The sequence below is a fragment of the Myripristis murdjan genome, chromosome 1 (assembly GCF_902150065.1).
Source record: "Myripristis murdjan chromosome 1, fMyrMur1.1, whole genome shotgun sequence".
Taxonomy (NCBI): domain Eukaryota; kingdom Metazoa; phylum Chordata; class Actinopteri; order Holocentriformes; family Holocentridae; genus Myripristis; species Myripristis murdjan.
This window is the reverse complement of record NC_043980.1, coordinates 449,149-471,860: the sequence shown is the minus strand read 5'-3', so window position 1 is coordinate 471,860 and position 22,712 is coordinate 449,149. Positions and strand designations below refer to the sequence as shown.

Here is a 22,712-nt window from a genome sequence, read left to right as displayed (position 1 = left end):
TGAGTCATATTTCTATAGTGAGTCATATCTCTGTTATATCTTTGTGTAGTGAGTCATATCTCTTTAGTGAGTCATTTCTCTGTAGTGAGTCATAGTTCTGCAGTGAAACCTTTCAGTATAAAGCGAGTCATTTGTAAGTCCCAACTCATACAGTGAGCACTGTCGTGGTGTACCGAGTCATGTCTTTGTAGTTCAGTCTGTGTAGGGACTCACAGACCTTTCTAGTAAGTTCAGTCTCTGTGGACAGACTCCTGTCTCTGTATAGTGAGTCCTACCTGTACAGTGAGTCATATCTATGTATAATAACTAATTTCTCTGTATAATGTGTCATATCTCTTGCAGTCCCATGGAGGAAGATGTGGATGCTGACATTGATGAGGTTCGTATCAAACTCTTCCATTCTGATTCAGCTTCTTTTAACGCCTGTGTGATAGTTCAGGAATTTCCACTTGGATAAAAATCAACGATCAGTATTTATAATGTACAGAGGACAAATCCCTCATTAAGTCAACCAAGGACTACAGGTCATTACTTTTGAAAAGTGAAATTATTTGCTTACTGTGTGTAAAGTCATTTTGTGTGCATATGTGGCACCTTTTCAAACAATAAGCCTACTGCATGTTTTTGTAGAAATGTGAATATTTCTTTGGCTTGACAGATATTTAATTCAGGATTCACAATTCTAAGCAGGAACAATACATTATTGTCATTATTATTATACTTATTATTAAGTCCTGCTAAATTATGAATCGCGATATAGCCTAAAAATATCTAAACCCAGCTCAGTATCTGTGAAATAATCACAGCTTCTCTGCTGCTTGTCAAATGTGTTTCCTTGCAGCCTGACGTCAGACAAAACGATGTGGATCCTCACTTCAAACACCTCTTCGTCCAGATCGCTGGAAATGTAACTTTTACCAAAAACGTCAGCATTTCTTTTTCAAATCAGCTGACTTCTTGTCAAACTGAAACTTGATGTTTTCTTCTGCTCTCACAGGACTTGGAAATTTCAGCCTTTGAGCTTCAGCAGATTTTGAACAAGGTGGTCGTTCAGAGTAAGAAAAGATTCATTTCAGCTTGTCACAGGTTTTTAAGTGGATGGAGAATGCATGGTGCACAGCTGTAATTTCTACATTTCATTACAGAAAACTGTAGGACGGTCAAGAACTCTGTAGGGTGGTCTAGAACACAGTAGAAAACTGTAGAGCGGTCTAGACCACTGTAGTGAGTCCAGAACACTGTAGAACAGTCTAGAACACTATGGAGCAGTCTAGATCACTGTAGAGCAGCCTAGACACTGTATGGCAGTCTAGAACACTGCAGGGAGGTCTATAGAAATTAAGAAATCATATTCGTAATGATTAAAATGTAACATTTTAATCATTAATCACTGATCTGACCTGTAAATATAACATTTTAAATGTTTTATTTACATCTCAGGTCAGATTTATATTTACAGGTCAGATCAGTGATTCTGGATCTGAGTTCACAAGCATTTAACTTTAATTATTTCATTTTGAGTTAAACCACTAAACCCGGATTTACTAAACCAGAATTAGTTTCAAACTGTGCAACAGAGCTCTGCATTTTAAATCTGGATTTACAGACTCCAAACCAGATTTTTCTGAACTGTGAGCAGCACTAATGTGAGGTTAAGTGAATCCTGGTGGTGGACTAACCTGTCTCCCCCCCAGGATCTGACATCAAGACGGACGGTTTCAGCCTGCAGACGTGCCGCCACATCGTCAGTCTGATGGACGTATCCTTCACACGGTCACATGCACATAAAGAGCCGCTCCACCGTCGCACCGCTTTGGTTTCTGACTGAATGCCAGACGATAAGCTGACGTGAAGCCGAGCCAGACGTTCACCTCCTCTTATTATTGTTATCAGAATCAGAAATACTTTATCGATCCCAAAGGACAAACTGGGTCAGCTGCAGCGGCCCAAATTCTCAAGAGAGGAATTCAATTATAAGACACAGGAAAGAAATCAGAAATATAAAAACATGTGCCTTACTACTTTGTAAAAAAGGATGTGCATTACATCTAAAGTTGTATCAAAAGTATGAGCTTTATGTGCATCAAGTCCAAACGTGTGCATGAATCCTACAGAATATTACAACATAAATACAGAAATAAGAAAGTATATACCCATATACACAATATGTGACGGTGTGTGTTACGGAGTGTGTGATAGAGTGTGTGACAGAGTGTGTGACAGAGAGTGTGTCATGGTGTGTGTTGGGGTGTGTGTGTGTGTGTGGGAGACATGGGGGTTTGGGCAGCATCCTCCTCACTCAGATACCACAGTAACATTAAGGTCACATGACATAACGAGGTCACGACTGATTAAAGTGGAGTTGGGACTGGAGAAAAGCCTTCTGGTCCCACAGCGTCTTCTCTGCGTTCCAGCCGCTCACTGAGGTGCACACCGGGATGATTTGGTCAAAAGTAGTTGACAACGTCCCAGACAGGGTGTTGGCCGAGCTGCAGGCTAACGGCAGGCTAGCTGTTAGCATGCTAACAGCCTGGAGCCGAGCGGGTCTGTCTGCTGATTGGACCTTAACCGGAGCTCAGAGGGACGGCTCGGACAAGCTGGGCCTGGTGGAGTTCCACGCTCTCTGGACCAAGATCCAGAAGTACCTGGTGAGGCTGCTTCACATCACTGGTACGGGCAGGGGCGGGCTCACGCTCAGGGAGAATCAAACCTGTAAGCCTGCAGGTACAGGACGGCGGTGGGAGGCTCTGCACCACAGTGTCCGAAATCAGAAATTGAACACAGACTTTCCTGAGCGAGCTGAGCTCAGACTGAAGGCCAAGCTAAACCTGTTTGCTTTAACCTGTTTGCTAATGTTCCCATGCTAGCTAACTAACCTTAACCCTACCCTTAACCTTAACCAACTATTTGAACTAACTTTAGTTAACAAGCTAAGAAACCACTGTTCATTTAGCTAACGATTAGCTGTGTGTCATCACGGCGACACAAAGCGTGACACTGACACGCTTTCTTCTGGCAGATCAGCTCTGTTTAACACTTGGCGTGGTGTCAGGTTGGACAAACACAGATGCCCCCCGCTGGGCTTGCTGGAGGCGCTAGAGGGAAGGTCATGGGGTCACCAAGGGCAACAAGCAACTTTTACAGGAAGTCCTTTATAGGTCATGTGGCGGCCCTGATGATTTATATGAGTCAAACTAAACTGGACAGTGGACTTCTTACAAGCCTAAGCAGCCAATTTTAGTCATTAACGAGCTCTGGGCCTTAACGAGGCCTCGGTCTCAACAGACCCAGCAGCACCAGTCAGTCTGGTGTCACACTCAGTTTGTTTTTGTCATATTAACACCATAAAAACATCAAACGTGATTGTGACTGAAATCGTACCAAGCTGATTTTTTCAGAGTCACACCGACAGACCCAGATCATGTGACTGAGGCTGTGAGTGTTTGGACAGAAGAAGAGACAGGCTTCACGTTAACACAGCTACAGGAGATGGAAATATTACAAAACATGGATAGAATAGATAGGATAGAAGAACGACACAGAGCAGCAAACGTTTTTCTGAAAAATTGCTAAAAAGTTAGATGGAGTTGCTGTGTGACACAAAATGTCAAGTGGAGGAAAGTCTTCTTCTTCTGATGAACTGGAGAGGAGTCCAGGTCAGAGGTTGGCAGCTCCATCAGTGACATGGTTTCTGTGGACCCTGAGACACCAGCATCAACTGCTCAGTGCATGTAAACCCACTGACTGACTCCATGTCACACGGTTTCTGTTCACATAAATAAAATAAAACCTGAGAGCCCTGAAAGATGCAAGCAAAATACTGCATCATGTTATGAAAAGGCCTTTTTGTACATTGATGGATTTGGAGAAGTAATGAATGACAGAGGTAAACAACAAAACTCTTCAGCTCTTCTTCTTCTTCTTGTGTGTTGCAGGAAATCTTTAAGGGCCACGACTCGGACGGCTCCGGCTCGATGAGCAGCCATGAGATGCGAGCAGCGCTGGCTGAGGCTGGTAAACACTGACATCATATTAATGTGGCCTGATGATGGTGATGATGTCATCAAACTGCTGCTGCTCCCGCAACAACCCACGCTGCCAGTTCCCATGATGCACCCCGATCTGCTGCTGACTTCCAATACGTCATGAAATCTGATTCAGCATCGCTAATCTGACCTTTAAATGTAGAATTTTAATAATTATAAAAATAGTTTTCTTGTGATTTCTTAAAGTATTTTTTAAATATTTTTTTTAAATATTCAGGTTATTGTGTGATAATTTTCCTGGTAGATTTCTTGTACTTCTTTGGCTTTTTTAAATGTGTTTTTAATGGTCATTTAAAATTAGATTAGCTCATTTGCTAATTTCACGGCTAATTTCCCCAGAAAATTCCCTTTTCAAAAACCAGGGGAGGAAGACAACAGCTGAATACAAGACAAGACAATAAATTTATCTTCATATTGTTTAAAATGACATTTACAGGTCGGATCAGCGATGCTGGATGAATTCAGGTGCCTTTCACAAACAAACTCTTCTACATGTTGCTGAGGGACCCCTGAAAGACCCTTAAGGACCCCTGGGGTCCCACTTTGAAAACTTCTGCTTCAGTCAAACCCACCAGTCAGAACCCATCACTTTACAAAAGGCTGTAAAATCCTCATGATGTCATCAGCGAGTCAGGGGTCCCTTGAGGAGATTCCAGGAGTCTTCCACGTGGGTCTTTAATGTAGTTTCAAGCATCACTGAGGGGCTGCAGAGGTCCATACGGGTGTCCAGGGGCCCTTAACAGGGTTGCAGAAGTCTTCAAGCGAGGTCTAGAAGGACTGGAGGAGGCTCTATCTGAGGTCTCTGGCTCCACGAGTCCCTGAAGCAGTTCCAGAGCTCCTTGAGTGGCTTCCAGGAAGACCCCATGTGGAGATTCAAGAGGTCCCTGGGGGTCTAGGGATTCTAAAACAGGGGTTCAAGGGGTTTTAGATGGCTTTATGGTTACTAAAAGAGGTTCTAGGGCTCATTCAGGGTCATTACAGGTATCCTTGAGGCAGTTCCAGGAATCCATACGGAAGGGGTCCATAAAGAAAGTTCATGGGGGTGCAGGGGTCCTTTAGGGGGTTCCATGAGGAGATTCAAGGGGTCTTTGAAGGGACTAGGTTCTAATAGAGGTTCCAGAGGCTCACTGAGGAGATCTTTGAGGTCCTAGACCAGGTTCTAGGGTTCTGACATGGAAAGGGTTTGGGCATTGTTCTTCAGTGGATTAGGGGGGTATTTGTGTGGTTCTGCAGGTTTCCAGGTGAACAGCACCGTGATCCAGGAGATCGTGAGCCGATACGCCGACGATCAGTGCGCCATCGACTTCGACTGCTTCGTGGGCTGCCTGATCCGCCTGGAGACGCTGTTCAGTGAGTCCACACACCGACACACCCCGAGCAAACAGACGCCCCGCCCTCAGAGCAGCAAGTACCAAGGATTAGTTTCACACACTCTTCAGCTTGTGCTCTAAAACATGGAGGGGCAGCTTTTTAAAAACCTATGTTTTAAATATATCCATCACAGAAATTAGATGAATTAGAGTTCACCAGACTGAGAAACAGTTTACTGAGCCCGAGGGGAACCTGGGTAATGAAACACATTCACTCCTCCTCTCCTCTGGTACCAAAAGAAACCCAGAGGTTTGATGCAGATATGGATGATTTGTTCCTGTGTTTACAAAATATACTAACCAAAAGGAACACAACATACAAACATGCAGGAAAACCTAATGCAGTGTATTACATCACCTTGTAAACAGTGCCATCTAGTGGCAAGTCATAGTCATGACACCTCAACTGTCTCACTTCCTGGTATTCAACTTGTGGAACTGTGTTTTAGTTCTTAGTTCAGAAGTTTTCAGACTTTTTCATGTTTTCTTGACCCCCGAGTTGATTTTCAACAAGCCGCAGAGCTGCCACCCATCTGATGTGGATTTGCCCTGCAGGGACTCTCAGAGATGTTTTGGTTTGTGTTAAGATTTAAATGCTCGCAAAAGCATTTAATCAGACCACATCAGTCCAGTATCACTTAATGGGATTTGGATCTTTGCACTCTTAAAAACACATTTTGAACTGTTTTAGAGACTATTTTTAATCTTTTCTTATGATAAAGTGCAGGAACTTTTGATTATTATACTACCACCATAAACAGTAAACAGTAAACAGTAGGATATTAGTTTTGCAACATCAGACAAGCTGGCTGGTTCTCTGATTTGTTTTTTTTTTTTTTTCCTTCACAGAAATGTTCAGGACCCTGGACAAGAAGAACCAGGGTAAAATCGAACTGGACATTCAGCAGGTAAAACCACAAAATTACTGTAATCTTAATATTTTCAGCTGTTTCATACAAATGTGATTCTTTCACCAAAATGTTAAACCCACCTCAAACTCAGATTCTAATTTAAGTTAATTATTCAGCTTTATTCTGAACACAACATGAACATAGTAAAGATAAATGCCATTAACATTACTAAAGAAAAAAATGGCTGTAATGTAAGGGAAAATGGTATTGAAAGAAAAGAAAAAAAAAAAAAAAAAAAAAAAGTATGCCGTACCTGGAAATTAGCAAATATGTTTTCAAAAATGACAAGGTAACTATATTTCTAATAATTAAAGGATATAATTAAAGATGAAATCAGTGTTGCTGGATCAGATTTCTTGTGTTTAAATGCTCGTGAATTTGACAACTATTCAAGTATTTTAACTATTCTACCCTCAGACACTTTACTTTGAAAAACACTGCATGTGGTGTTTTTATGTCCTGTCAGTGTAACTCTGTTGTGCGTGCGTGCGTGCGTGCGTGTGTGTGTGTGTGTGTGTGTGTTTCCCTGCAGTGGATCTGCCTGGCCATCAGCTGAAGCTGCTGAGATTGAACTGGCCTCCTGTAATCTCAACCTGACAGATTAATAATTAAATGCTGTAACAGCGAGGACTTCATGTTTGTGATTGAAGATTAAAGTTTGTCACCTGATTCAGCCTGAAGGAAAACAATAAACTAATTTTCTGACATGGAATGAGACGTGTGGCGTGATATGTATGACGGCACTTCAGGGCCACTGAGGGGAAAAACAAATGATGGAGCCGGGGGAGGGGGCGATATTCCCAGAAAAAACCTTCCCGGATTAAAGTCATATGTTTACGAGAAAAAAACACTCACACATCTGTGAGGAAAAAAAAACTCACAAATTCCGATTATACAGTTATAAATTTATAAGAAAAAAAAACTTGGAAAATAGTTTTTCTTGAATTTTTGTATAGTAGGCCAAAAGATTAAACGTGCGTTAGTCCAAAATAAGAAAAAAGTCAGGACTGAGCATGATTTCATTTATAAGAAGAAATGTATTTGTAAAATTAAAAAAAAAGGTTGCATGGCTATAAAAACCCTCACCCAGACATAATCCTAAACTTCACTAAGTGGCCTTATCTTGTCCAGAACTCCAGTGGGACCGGCATCAGCAGTGTGTGATGCTTCATATCAGTGAGAACAGTGGAGCCACCGTCCTTCTTGTTCAAGTCTGAAGTCAAACCCGCAGATGATCAGCAGCTCAGTTTTAGCAAAATCAGCAAATTTTTGTACAAACTGCCCCGGAAGGGAGGAGACCCCTAACCAGGCAGGGAGGGGTCATGTGGTTCCTCACCCGCCTCCTGAACATCAGCAGCTTTGCTCTGAATCTTCTCAGCTTGTTGTTCAGCTGCACCTCGTTCTCTTTTGAAAGTCCCTCTGAAAATGGTTTGGTGCTCTTGATGATTTTGTGAGGCAGCATGAAACTTATATCCCACACCGCCATCTACAGGAGTGTTGCTGCACAGCGGCTTTGTGAAGGAAACAAGACAATTTGTTTTCCTGCAAACATAAATTCAGCAGAGGATTGGATAAATCTTATAATTATGATTTATGTCTGAGGGCCAGATTTAATTGCCGGGGCTACTGACTGTAATAGTCGCAGTAACATCAGTGACGTTAAACTGATAGTAGTGGTATCTTCAGTTTTGACCCGTCAGCGCCTCTCTGTGGAGAGAAGGAGCACTGCACCACCACAAACAGGTGAACGTGGAGAGGGCAGCAGATTTAGGAGCTGGCTTGTTCAGATTCAAATGGACGGTGATTCATGAGAAATATTTCTCAGCTGTTTACAGTGTTGGCATGGAGGACAAGAAGCTCTGGAATGAGAACACCTCAAAACTGTGGATTTCAAAGCCATTTGTAAAAGTTCAGAAGCCTGCTGTTCACTTTGATATTCTCTGGATGGATGAAAAGGATTGAGAGAACTTCCATTCCTGTCCACCCGGTGGCGCTCACGCTCCATAAACAGAATGTGAGAGTGAAAGCAGAGCCTGGTGCTGCTTTGAACGGGCCGTGCTGCTCCCTCTGTGCTGAAAGTTGAGATTGAACAAGAGGAGAAGCAGCGGCGTCTTCTCTCTCTGGGTTTCCTCTCCACATGAAGCTGGAAAGTCTCTTGGATTTGATGTGGATGTGATTCAGCAGGTAAAGACCCGACCAGGGATCAGTACAGATGTTTGTGTCTCACAGCTGGAAGACTGCAGAGCAGACTGGGAGCACAAGATGGTGGGAGGGTCTGCCAACATGGGATTTATATGTTTTACAAAAATAAATATTCATTGAGCCGTCATGTTCACTTTTAATGTCTGATAATGAGGCAAAAATCAACTTTGTTTGAAAATGTTTAAAATTAGTTTTGTTTTGTTTTTTATCTGTGTTCAAAGTCAGCTCAGGAAGATTGCAATCTGAACTCATTTCACTGGTGAACAAAGCAGGAAACACCCTTGGGACAGTTTTGATCACTTGACTGAAGTTCCCTTTTTCTGCTGTTGACTCACCAAGAGAGCTGCCACCTTCAATTTCAACACTGAACCTTTAAAACGTGAGCAAATTAACTTGGTTTCTTTCTCAAAAAACAATTAAAAAAAAACAAAAAAAAACAAAAAAAAACAGAAAATTAGCAGAATAATTACCACAACATAGCAAAGCAATTAGTAAAACAAATAGACATGATTTATAACTACTATAAATGCACATTTAAACTTATCATCAAATTCCTTGCAGAAAATGAAAAGCCAAAGTGCAGTGAATGTTGCTGAGAGGCTGAAATGAGAGCTTTGTAAAGGTCAGTAGTTTCCAGTCCATGTGTGAAGAGTCCCAGAGGATTCAAAGTCCTCTGTAGATGAAGCTGCTCAGTGGGTTTGATGTAAAGGGCGGCTGCTCTGAGTGTTACGTCCACTCTGTATATGTGACATGGTGCTGACAGGAAGACAGCACACATCCTGTCATGGAAAGCTTGTTGTCATCAATCAGCCGCTGTGTTTGTGTCAAGGTGTCGGCTCGGCTATGGATGTGTGTGAGGAGAAGGAGGAGGGGCTCCCTGCCTCTAAGAGACCTGGACCTGGACCAGGATCTGGACCTGGACCTGGACCTGGACCTGGACCTGAGCCCAGCTGTGTGTCCATGAAGAGTGACTGGTCTATGGATAAACCTTTTGAATTTAAAGATAGAGATGCTTCTGAGAATACGTAAGTCATTATTATGTGAGTATGTTAGTGCTGCTAAGAAAGTAAAACAGTGTTGTTCATAGAGACACAGATCCCTTCACTGTGTTCATGATGTTTCTATCAGGATCCAGCAGGAGAGACCAGACTCCCCTGGACCCAGCTGTGTGTCCATCAAGAGCGACCGGTCTATGGCTCGATCTATTGACTTCAAAGACACACAGCCCTCTGCTGATGATGGGTAATTATTTAAAGATCCAGAATCGGTTTGGCCCGTCGGACTCTGTTGACTGAGTTTTGTCTTTTTTCAAGTATTCAAGACCTTTATTTGTCCCTGAGGGTTAATTGATTGTGCCGCAGTAGCAGTAAAAAACAGCACAACAACCACAATGACAACAAAGAGTGAAACACACAAGGCAGACAGTCACATAAAATCAGTCTAAAATCAATCTAAAAAATCATTTAAAACACAGCCATGGGATGTTTCAGTGTCATTTAACAGGCTCACAATAACTGTATCATCTGCAAATTTAACAATGTGATGGTTGTCAAATTTACAGCGGCAGTCATTTGTGTACATGAAGTATAGGACAGGAGAGAGAACACAGCCTTGTGGAGATCCAGTTGATGTTCTTAATAATGCGGATATGTGCTTGTTCACTCTAACTCTCTGAGACCTGTTAGTGAGGAAGTCCAAAATCCAGCCCACAATGTTACAGTCCAGTTTGAAATGTTCTGTGAGCTTTTCCACCAGCAAATGAGGCTAAATGGTGTTAAACGCCGAAGAAAAGTCCACAAGTAACTGTCTGGTGGGACAGGTAACATATTTGTATAAGTTCCTGATAGTTTTGTCCAGCAAGCACTGAGTAAAGTCACCCATAATTAAATTGGGAGCTTTAGAACACAGTGATTGCAGCTTCTGCACGGTTTGCAGGATCAGATCTGACGCAGAGCCCTCTGAGGCGTTTGGATGAATGCTCTGCATAAGCTCTCTCTAACTATAACATTTCTGCACCAGCATTCACTGATGTACAAGCATACACCCCCACCTCGTGATTTGCCAGTAGTCGTGGCCTCCCGGTCTGTGCGTAAAGGCGCACCAAACCCATCTATTGCCAGCTCGCTGTCCAGGTCTCGTAGCAGACATGGGCCTGGAGTTCATCGATCTTGTTACGGAGGGATCTGGCGTTGCCCAGTATGATAGAAGGCAGTGAGATACGAGACTGCCGTCTCACCCGTTCCCTCACTCCTCCCCTCCTGCCCCGCTTCCTCACCTTACGGAAGGCGTGTTGGCACGGCCAATAGTGGACCAGTGTCCATGGGACTGTAAAATCCAAACAGGAAGTCTCTGATGTACTGACGCCTGTCAGGCACAGGATCGACGAGCCAGCCTTGAACCAGGTAAGACGCTGTCAGTAGAAATGTCAGTGTGAGCCACTTCATGTTCATGCTGAGTTACATGCTGATTTTGCGGTATATGCGTGGCGATCCACTGTTTGACGGAAAATGGAAGTCTATGATGAGTTAACACAACTGAGAAATAACTTCAACAGAGCGCAGTAAAACTATAAAACAATAAAAACAGATATACATCAGACAGACAAGATGCCACTGCTGCTGATCACTGCGTGCGCCCAAAACATCACATCCAATAATCAGAGCAGCTTCTAACATGGAGTTCATTTTGTGTTTCTGCCAGGATTCATCCTGACAGAGCACAACACCTTTAATCAAGTGTGTATGTGTGTGTGTGTGTGTGTTTGTGTTTGTGTGTGTGTGTGTGTGTGTGTGTGTGTGTGTGTGTGTGTGTGTGTGTGTGTGTGTGTGTGTCCTCCTCAGAGTCCAGCAGCAGAGCTCAGAGGTTCCCAGTGGTCAGTCTGCCCAGGAGCATCAAACACACCTGGCCTCCATATTTCTGGTGTGTAAATGCAGCGATATGACACCAGAGCGAGTGCTGTTCTACTGAACATCAGCTCTCATGGAACGCCTCTTGTCCAATCAGATTGCTCCACTGGCACTAACTGTTGTAGAATGAACAACAAGGTCCAAACTGAGCAGCAGCTCAGCTCATAATCGTCTCCATGCTGCACTTTGGACTTTCAGGCTCTTCAACCTGGATCTGATTTTGTGTTTTGGGTCCAAATTTCAAAATGGAACTTGAATTCTTTGATTTTTCTGTTGCAGCTGCTGGAGGAGAACATCAACACCTTTGTGAAGAAGGAGCTGAAAAACCTGCAGAGGTCTCTGAGTCCAGATTACCCAGAATGCTCAGAGAGGCAGAGGGAGGATGAGGAGGTGTTGGACGGTGAGGAGGAAGAGCAGAGGAGGAGCAGCAGGGAGGCTTTTCTGCAGATCACACTGCACCTCCTGAGGAGAATGAAGCAGGAGGAGCTGGCTGAGCGTCTGTGGAGAAGTAAGAGGCTTTTAACTCCTTTAACAGGATGGAAAGGAGGAATGATGGGAAAACCAGAGCCGGCCCGTGGCATAAACGGTCTGTGTGGTTGTTTAGGGCCACAACCACCAGAGGGGCCACACACTCACTGTGACACTGTGTTTCTACTCTTACCATAGACTGTATAAATATACTCTTACAAACACTGCAGTGTCAGACTTTCACAATAAAGGCCGTGCTGTGGCTGTTAAATGCTGCTAATTAAGCCTTTGTTAAAGTTTCCTGCTTCCACGCTCAGACCATAGTCGGACCGCACTGGGGAGACTTATACTCTGTTCCAGGGCCGAAGTTGGTAGCAAAGTTCAGGGCGAACCCCCTTTTCTTTATGGCCAAGTGGCCAAGTAACACACACAAACCGGGCATGAGTCTTGAGGAGTTCCCGCATTTATTTTTTACCTTTACAACACGCTTGGCCCTGATCGCTAGCTTTACTGAGACACACACACACACACACACTCCCGACTGCGCAGCACATAGCGCAGCACATAGCACACTGTAATGTCCAGTGGCGTAGCTGACTGGTTAATGCAGGGGGGGCAGGAGCTTGTAGTGGGCCTGTCAGGAATAAGATGCTATACAAAGTGCTTTATTGTTAATATTAGGCCTATTATTATTATTATTATTATTATTATTATTATTATTATCTGCTCTATAGAGTCTCTATAGAGTCTCTATATATGCTCTATAGAGTCATGCGCATGCGCCGGCGTTGCATGGTGTATGTGAGTACTGGAGAATCAGATTTGCTTAAAAAAGTACGGTTAAGTGCTGTCTGAAAGTCATAACTCGCTGTAAATACAGTGTTGTGTAGGTCACTGGTATGACCGAATCAGGTGGCCCGATTACGAGAAATAGAGACAAGAAAGAGGCCGAAATGAGTGACTGCAACGCTATCATGGCGGAGCTCAAGTCTCAGAAACAGGAGTTCAAGACGCTCAAAGCACAGATCAGTGAGACGCAGACCCAGATCAGCGGTATGCAGAGCTCGCTTGTACGCCAACTGAACAGTAAAGTTGAGCGGCTTGAGCGTCTTATCAGTGAAAATCGAGACGAGTTAAAAGCGGAGCTGGACAGAACCGCAAAACAAATTCAAGAAAGTTTTGATCTCGATGTGAGTCAAATTTCTGCCAGGATTGAAAAATTGGAGCAAAAGTTGGAGGAGGCGAAGCGTCCTGCCATCAGTTTCAGCCCTGATGTGTCGCTTATTATTGAGGGGCTCGCATTCATTGAGGGAGAAGATGTGACGGTGAGAATTAAAACACTACTGGCGGAGGGATTAGGCTGTGAACCGGTGCCTGAGTTGATCAATGTGGAGCGGGTGACACCTAGGGGTCGAAGGCCAGGGACAATCAAAGTGGAGCTCCGATCGGTGGAGGAAAAGGTGGCCGTGTTACGACGTAAGCAGCGCTTGAGGGATAATGAAACATTTAAGAATGTCTACATCAACTCCGCGAAGACACATGCTGAGAGACTGATCGACCTCAACTTCAGAACTCTGCTTAAAGAACTTCCACTTGGAAAAGAGTTCATTCTGGCGAGGAACGGGCGGCTTCTGAGACGCACTCAGACGGATGACGCTGCTGTCAGTGACAGACGGAGCCCCCTGCATCATCGTCACAGCAGAGGCAGCCCTGGCAAATAACGGGCCACAGCCCAGCCCACTGGCTTTGATAAACTTATACTAACACATTGGAATGTAAAAGGATGGACTGATGGAAACTGCGACCTCAGGAAGACTGTACTAACTAAATTTAACCCTGACATTATTTCATTGAATGAGACCCATTTAACAGGCCAGCAAGTTATTGAAATGAGTGGTTACACATTTTATGGTTACAATCGTCGAATGCACTTTAGGGCTGTTAAAGGGTCCGGGGGAGTTGGTTTCTTAGTTAAAAATATATTATTTGAACGGTATGTGATCACAGTAATTGACAAATCAATGGAGGGAATACTGGCAATTAAATTTGAGAACAAGCATTCTGATTATTGTTTTGTAGTGTTTACTTGTTATTTACCTCCCGAAGGATCCCCTAGAATCTCTGTTCCTAATTTTTTTTTTAGTCATTTACTAGCCCAGATGTACAGCCTTCCGGATGTAGATGCCATCTATGTGTGCGGCGACTTTAATGGTCGTATTGGCAAATTAAATGACTGTATAACAGAAGTAGATGATATGCCCTCTAGAAATATTACAGATAGCCTTGTTAATGGCTATGGAGAGGCATTAGTAGAATTTTTAAGGGATGCAAAATGTTGTGTTCTGAATGGGAGAATATCCCCAGAAAAAGATAATTTCACTTCGGTTTCTACCAAAGGGAGGGCAGTGGTGGATTATATGATTTCTTATCACGATTGCTTAAAGAATTGTACTGAGTTCAATGTTATTACACCTAATGAGTTATTGGAGAGGTTAGGGCCAGATGGCATTTTATTAATTGGGGATAGATGTAGAATGCCTGACCACTCCCTGCTGGTGCTTTCATTTCATGCTGGACTACTCTTTGATAGCAATGAGGGACCTACTATACAACAGATAAAGGTCAGACCTCTAACAAGACAAATATCAGAATCCTTTCTGGCTTCGAGCTCATGTAATATTATTTTGGAGGAACTCATTGATCAACTTTCATTTAACCATGAAGAAGTGGATGCCTGGTACGATGCTTTTTGTGACTGTTTATATAATGAGTTAAATAAATGTGGTAGAAATAGATTTGGGCCATCCCAGAAAAGATTTAAGAGAACATGTAAGCCCTACTGGAATCATGATCTACAAAGGCTCTGGAACATCTTAAGAGCAGCTGAAAAGAGCTATCTGAAATGTGATAATAAAAACAAGAGAGCTGAGTTAAGAAATTAATTCAATAAGTGTCAGGCCGATTTTGATAAAACTTTACGGAATGTTAAACGTAAATTTTATCGTGGCCACTCATTACATATTGAACAGTTGCAAACACATTGCCCCCAGAAATTTGGGGAAAAAATTAACAAATTAGGTCCTAGGAAGAAAATGGAAATACCCATGGAAGTAAAATTAGAAACAGGCGAGTATAGCTCTGACATCAATGTGGTATTAGAAAAGTGGGAGAAAGATTTTGGCAATTTATTTTCAGGAGGTAATCATTCATCCTTCGATGATAATTTCTTAAAGACTGTAATGGATTCAAAGGTAATGTTGGAGGATGAAATGAATGCTGACTCTTTTTGTTGTAATTTATATTTGAATGCAAACTTTACTACAGAGGAGGTTAAAACAGTCATTGATAAGGCCAAATTAAAGAAAGCAACTGGAATAGATTAGATTTCTTATGAAGCTCTCAAGGCACCAAAATTATTTAGAATTTTGTTTGAGCTATTCCAATTTTGTTTTGATCATGGTATCATTCCTGCTCAGTGGTATAAATCTATTATAAAGCCTATACCTAAATCATCTAGAAATGACCCCAAATCACCACTTAGTTACAGAGGGATAAGTCTTATCAGTAATGTTTATAAACTATATTCTGCTCTATTAAATAATAGATTAGTTGGACATCTAGAAAGGTCAGGATTGCTAGTAGATGAGCAAAATGGTTTCCGGAAGCAAAGGGCCTGTATAGACCACATATATTCGGTCACTTCTATTATTAGAGCAAGACTTAAAGAAAACAAGTCAACATTTGCATGTTTCATTGATTTCCAGAAGGCATTTGACTGGGTCAACAGAGAACGTCTAGAGTACAGGCTTATAAAATCAGGAATAAATGGTAAATTTTATACAGCAGTTAAATCCCTTTATCGAGCACCTACTGCTTGTGTGCAGTTAAATGACTTAAGAACAGGCTGGTTTCCCACACCATTCGGGGTGAAATAAGGTGATGTATTGTCTCCTACGTTGTTCTCTATTTATGTCAATGATCTGGCTATTCAAATTAAAGAAGCAAATCTTGGTATTAAAATCAATAATATGATTGTGGGCATTCTTTTATATGCTGATGATATTGTTTTATTAGCAGAATGTGAACAAGATTTGCAGAATATGTTAAACAGAGTTTCAGATTGGTGTTGGAAATGGAGACTTGTGATTAATCAGGAGAAAACACAAATTGTTCATTTTAGAAAAGAGGCTGTACAAAAGAGTTCATTTATATTTAATTTTGGTTCAACACCATTGACTTACGAAAATGAGTATAAATACCTTGGCCTGACATTAGATGAACACCTGACCTTCAAACCAGCTATTGGTATCCTGTCAGACTCAGCTGGCAGAGCTTTGGGCTTTGTACTGAGCAAAGTTAAGAACTGTAGAGACCTAGGCTTCAAGTCATTTACTCAGCTGTATAAATCTTGTGTATGTCCTGTCTCAGACTATGCAGCGGGAGTCTGGGGTTTTAATGAACAAACCAAATCTGATACAGTTCAATACAGAGCTATCCGCTCATTCTTGAGAGTTCATAAACGCACACCAATAGTTGCCATGTGTGGAGACATGGGTTGGGAACCGTCAAATGTTAGGCATAAATGTGAAATGCTTCGTCTATGGAACAGATTGGTAAATATGCCTGAGCATAGACTGACCAGAAAGATTTACAACTGGGAAATATCAAAGGGATCTCCTTGGGCCAGCGAGGTGAAATTTTTATTTTCCACTTGTGATTTGTTATATATATTTCACAATAGATTATGTTGCAACATTCAAGAAATTAAAAACATATTTTTCCAACATAAAGAAAAATGGTCTGTAGAAATATGGAGTAAACCTAAATTAAGAACTTATTGCCTCATAAAAAATACATATGAAGTAGAAAAATATGTTGAACAAAATATATCCAAAATCCAAAGATCCCTCTGTGCCCAGCTATGTTCCGGCACTTTACCTCTGGCCATAGAGACAGGCAGGTTTAGGGGTGTACCTGAGGAACAGAGACTTTGTCTGCTCTGTGATTTAGAACAGATTGAAAATGAGATTCATTTTATGTTCCTTTGTCCTCTGTACGATGAGCTTAGACATGTATTTTTTGAAAAAATGAGATTGTTATTCAATGGTTTCTTTTACCTGGATGATTATAAAAAACTGGAATTATGTTTCAGAATAGGAGTTTTTCATATAGCTAACTTTATTTGTAAAGCGTGGGAAAAGAGAAGAAATGTGCTGTATGTTTGATTTGAATTTGGTAATATATACAGTATGTAGTCCATATGTGCAGGCATAAGTGTATGTATGTTTTTCTTTATTTTTGTTTATCTGTTGTTGTTTTGTTTATCTGTTTACACACTATGCAATGCTGTTTGTCATGTTTAGTGTCTTATAAGCCCATGTGGGTTGGGCACCTTGAGTGCACGACACTTAAATAAAAATTCAATTCAATTCAACATTATTATTATTATCATTGTTATTATAATGTTGTTGTTGTTGTTGTTGTAAGGAGTCAAAGAAGCTTGTAGTGTTATTTCAACACTATGGCAGTGCCATGGATTTATGGGATGAAGAGTGAACTGCTGATATTTTGCAAAACAGCACTTTAGCCTTAGCCAACAGTAGTCTATTTCAGCAACATGGTTAGTGTCAAGGATTTTACAACTAATTTATGGTACTTTTTGATGGTTAAATCATAATACAGCCACATCAATTCACACAATCAAGCCGGCCAGCATCATCTCGATTTCCATCACTATCTTCACCTGTATCAATGTCCTTTCTCTCCTCAATATCATCATCATTATTTCCATCATCACTACATTCTTCAGCCGTGTCAGACTTGCTATCCTCCTCACCACTACCACTAGCATCATCCTCAGCGATACACATGCTAACGTTAGCAACATGCTGTGTCCCACTTACTTTGGTAAGGTTAGCGGGGCGAGCATCCAGCTGGCCAGATGTCGAAGCAGAGGGTTGAGTTGAGAAATAGTTAGTAAGTGGAGCACACAAGGCCACTAGGTTCTTCTAACTTTGTTTCTCCTTGATCTTTTGCCATCCCGACTTTTTCCCTATTTTAGCACTGAACGCAATCGCAGCAATCTAGTGGGACCGTCAGCAAACTTCAGACTTTGATCAAATCAAAATGATGCATCATGTATGCAAGGAAGTAACGTTACAGTAAGCTAGGAGTGACATTTGACAGTCAATCACCTCCCCCCTTTCTAGTTTGAAGTTTGGTGTGGTAATGTACGTTAATGTTGTCTTTTCACTTTTTGATTTTAAACAAAAAATGTAGCCTAAATTTTAATTTTTTTTAAAATTTCAACTGTAATTTAATTTTATTAGCATATGGAAACAAATAGCCTACATAGGCTACAGAGAGGTTAGCATCGAGCACTGCTGGTGACAGGGGGCTGGGTAGTCTCATGCAAGAATCGGCCCAGCCAGCCAGCCAGCGCGTTGATAGACTAGCGGCATGGGGAAGGGGGCCTGTTAAAGTGGTACTGCAATGGGCTGAATTGACAGATGACGACTGATTGCTGCAACCATACAGCAAATTTGTTTGCCTCACAAACAGATTTGCTGTGGTTGCAGCAATCAGCCGTCAAGAGCCCCCTTGTCAGGGGGCCTATCATGAGCTGGAGCCTGGGGTGTGCAACCCCCCCGCCCCCACCCGCTACAGGTACTGTCCTTTAAAGGGGCCACGGCACCTGTATAACACCTTGACCTTGACCTATGTTGCAACATGGGTCCTAAACAGAAATGTGGGAGTGGCGCTCAAGGGCGAAAAAAAGAGAAGATTGGAAAGGGAAAAAAATGGCGAGGGATAAAGGTTTGTTATTGTTCACTGAATCTGAAATTTTAAGCATAACACAAGTTCCACGGAAAGAGCCACCTGCATGCTTACTGAAAAAGTGAGGCACTTATTGGACAGCAGTCCCTGTGCCATGGCAGTATTTCTTGACCTAAAAACGGCCTTTGACACGGTGGATCACCAGGTCCTCCTGTCTAAATTATCCCGCTTTAATTTCTCTACCGAAGCTAATCAGTGGTTCAGATCTTATCAAACAGAAAACAATGTGTTTGTATCAATAATGTTAAATCCCCCTATCTCAGTTGTTTTGTTGGAGTTCCACAGGGTTCCATACTTGGGCCATTATTGTTCTCTCTGTTTATAAACGACCTACCAGATGTGTGTAACAATGTCCGTTTCCAGATGTATGCAGATGATGCCGTTGTCCTCACTCACGGTAAAAGCTATAGTGAGGTGTCTAGATAGATAGATAGATATACTTTATTGATCCCAACCAGGGAAATTCTGGGATTCTAAGACATTAACATCTGTCATGTCCAGTGTTCAAGAATGGCTCACTGCCTCATGTCTGTATTTAAATACGCAAAAAACGGTTTGTATGGCTTTTTCTAAAAGACCTGTTGTTTTGCAAAATTCTAATGTATTTCTGAGAGGGGAGGAACTCAGTTTGGTGACAGAGTTTAAGTACCTCGGAGTCACTTTAGACCCTACCCTATCCCAATCCCAATCTGAGCAATTTCAGGCAAATAAATTTGTATTTTGCCACACTAAGCCACAACTATTTAACCTGGGAGGCTGTCTAGAAAGTCATGAATGTTATGTGTTTATGATTGTAGCTGAAATAGCAACAAGCTTCATTAAAAGAAGCTTGTTGATTTCTTACTCTTTGCTTGATACCTAACATTAACTAACATGAGTAGGATGCATCATCATTTGTGATTCATAAAGGCCACAGTGGGTTTGTGAACTAGCACTAGTGTTTTCTTGCAACATGAAAAATTGGTGATTTGGTTTATTATTTTAATAAACAACCTATCAAATGTCCAAATCTCCCCAAATTGTTTCAGACTAATGTTTAGCTTTGTAAATGTAAATTTTTGTAGATCATATTTTGACATTTAAATTAATTCGCAAGTTTTAAAAAAAAATGCGTTTGTGGTGTGATTAATATATAAGCCTGACAGATACATGTGATTACCTGAAGTGTCTTATGTTCAAGAATAAAAAATAATTTAAATCATAATATTTTCAGGGGCATTACTGAAGTTCTTTAGCACATCTACTGCTGCAGCAGAAGAAACATCATTTTCAGCATCTTGCTTTGTACAATAGTTTACACTTTTGCAGTTTAAACTTAATTTTGAATATTTTTCACTCAAGTTGATTGTTCATTGTTATTTATTTGTTTTGTTTTTTTATCAGGTTTGTTGCTTTTTTGTTTCAATATGTTCACTTTATGTAGCATTTGGGTTTTGCAACTTCTCAAATTTTAATATATTTTAATATACATTGTTTAAAATAACGTAAGAAATTGTTGTTAATTCATTTGTCCATTTCTTGTGTGTGTGTGTGAGTGTGTGTGTGTGTGTGTGTGTGTGTGTGTGTGTTCGTATTCATGCAGTTATGAGCAGTGTGTGTGTGATTTGATGGTTGTGCTGGATGTGTTTTGGGGCCACAAACAAAATCTTGTTTAGGGCCACCAAAGTCCTAGGGCTGGCTCTGGGAAAAACTGAATGTTTGCATTTGTAACCTCTGCTGTAAATATAGACATTTCTAAAACAAGAGCTCAGCAAATGAGCACAATCCTCATGGAGAACCTGGTAAAGTGTTGATTTGTTCATATTTGTGTAAAATGCTGAACACAAAGTTGACATGGAAAATGTTGCCTTTCAAATTTGGCTGCAGACAGTCAGGACTGGTTTTTCCACCAGCAGCTATGAGCTAAATGGATGCCATGCAGCCACAACTCAGATACATTTACCAGCAAATATTCACATTTCTCTCATTAATGTGACATTCACTTACTGATGTTTTTGTTGTTTGTTCATTCAGAAACTGCCGCTGCAGCGTGCCAACGTGAACTCAGATCTAAGCTGAAGAAGAAGTGTGAGTGTGTGTTTGAGGGGATTGCTAAAGCAGGAAATCCAACACTTCTGAATCAGATCTACACAGAGCTGTACATCACAGAGGGAGGGAGTGGAGAGCTCAATGAGGAACATGAGGTCAGATGGATTGAAACAGCAGCCAGGAAACCAGACACACCAGAAAAAACAATCACATGTGAGGACATCTTTAAACCTTTACCTGGAAGAGATGGACCAATCAGAACAGTGATGACAAAGGGAGTGGCTGGCATTGGGAAAACAGTCTTAACACAGAAGTTCACTCTGGACTGGGCTGAACACAAAGCCAACCAGCATGTCCACTTCACATTTCCATTCACTTTCAGAGAGCTGAATCTGCTGAGAGGGAAAAAGTTGAGCTTGGTGGAACTTGTTCATCACTTCTTCACTGAGACCAAAGAAGCAGGAATCAGCAGGTTTGAGCAGTTCCAGGTTGTGTTGATCTTTGACGGTCTGGATGAGTGTCGACTTCCTCTGGACTTCAACAGCAACCAGATCCTGACTGATGTTACAGAGTCCACCTCAGTGGACGTTCTGCTGACAAACCTCATCAAAGGGAACCTGCTTCCCTCTGCTCACCTCTGGATAACCACACGACCTGCAGCGGCCAATCAGATCCCTCCTGAGTGGGTTGGCATGGTGACAGAGGTGAGAGGCTTCACTGACCCACAGAAGGAGGAATACTTCAGGAAGAGATTCAGAGATGAGGAGCAGGCCAGCAGAATCATCTCCCACATCAAGACGTCACGAAGCCTCCACATCATGTGCCACATCCCAGTCTTCTGCTGGATCACTGCTACAGTTCTGGAGGACGTGTTGAAAACCAGTAAGGGAGGAGAACTACCCAAGACCCTGACTGAGATGTACATCCACTTCCTGCTGGTTCAGTCCAAAGTGCAGAACCTCAAGTATCATGGGAGAACTGAGACAGACCCACTCTGGACTCCACAGACCAGGAAGATGATCCTGTCTCTGGGAAAACTGGCTTTTAAGCAGCTGAAGAAAGGCAACCTGATCTTCTATGAAGCAGACCTGGCAGAGTGTGGCATTGATATCAGAGCAGCCTCAGTGTACTCAGGAGTGTTCACACAGATCTTTAAAGAGGAGCGTGGACTGTACCAGGACAAGGTTTTCTGCTTCGTCCATCTGAGCCTTCAGGAGTTTCTGGCTGCTCTTTATGTCTTTCTGATTTTCATCAACTCTGAAGTCAATCTGCTGATACAACAATCAACCTCCAGCTGGTCTGCACGATTCAACAAGAAATCTAAACTAAAACTCCTCCTCCAGAGTGCTGTGGACAAGGCCTTACAGAGTCCAAATGGACACCTGGACTTGTTCCTGCGCTTCCTCCTGGGTCTTTCACTGCCGACCAATCAGTCTCTCCTACGAGGCCTGATGACACAGACAGGAAGTAGCTCACAGACCAATCAAAAAACAGTTGAGTTCATCAAGAAGAAGATCAGGGACAATCCTTCTCCAGAGAGAAGCATCAACCTGTTCCACTGTCTGAATGAGCTGAATGACCATTCTCTAGTGGAGGAGATCCAACAGTACCTGAGATCAGGACGTCTCTCCACAGAGGAACTGTCCCCTGCTCAGTGGTCAGCTCTGGTCTTCATCTTACTGTCATCTGAAGAAGATCTGGAGGTGTTTGACCTGAAGAAATACTCTGCTTCAGAGGAGGCTCTTCTGAGGCTGCTGCCAGTGGTCAAAGCCTCCAGGAAATCTGTGTAGGTTCATAGAAAACTGGACATATTAAACACATGATGCTTTCTACTCAAGAGAGAAAAATGAAAGCTGTGTTCTTCGTCTTTGATTCCTCCTCAGGCTGAGTGTGTGTAATCTGTCAGAGAGAAGCTGTGCAGCTCTGGCCTCAGTTCTCAGCTCC

The 22,712-nt window shown here is 42.1% G+C and overlaps 1 protein-coding gene and 1 long non-coding RNA gene across 2 annotated transcripts in view; both read left to right on the top strand.

The window, feature by feature from the left end:
- The window catches only part of capn8 (calpain 8), a 28,256-nt gene extending 21,308 nt beyond the window's left edge, over positions 1–6,948 (top strand). The window contains exons 14-22 of the mRNA XM_030057578.1: positions 343–379; positions 842–907; positions 998–1,055; positions 1,695–1,759; positions 2,580–2,648; positions 3,936–4,014; positions 5,280–5,396; positions 6,266–6,324; positions 6,860–6,948. Coding sequence (XP_029913438.1) covers positions 343–379; positions 842–907; positions 998–1,055; positions 1,695–1,759; positions 2,580–2,648; positions 3,936–4,014; positions 5,280–5,396; positions 6,266–6,324; positions 6,860–6,883 — 574 coding nt within the window. The 3' untranslated portion in view covers positions 6,884–6,948. The remainder of the gene's footprint in view (positions 1–342; positions 380–841; positions 908–997; positions 1,056–1,694; positions 1,760–2,579; positions 2,649–3,935; positions 4,015–5,279; positions 5,397–6,265; positions 6,325–6,859) is intronic.
- A 2,531-nt stretch (positions 6,949–9,479) lies between these two features.
- Positions 9,480–11,395, top strand: LOC115363398 (uncharacterized). The gene is made up of 3 exons (XR_003928584.1): positions 9,480–9,554; positions 9,658–9,771; positions 11,370–11,395. It is a non-coding gene; the product is annotated as an uncharacterized LOC115363398 (long non-coding RNA).
- Positions 11,396–22,712: the final 11,317 nt, after the last annotated feature.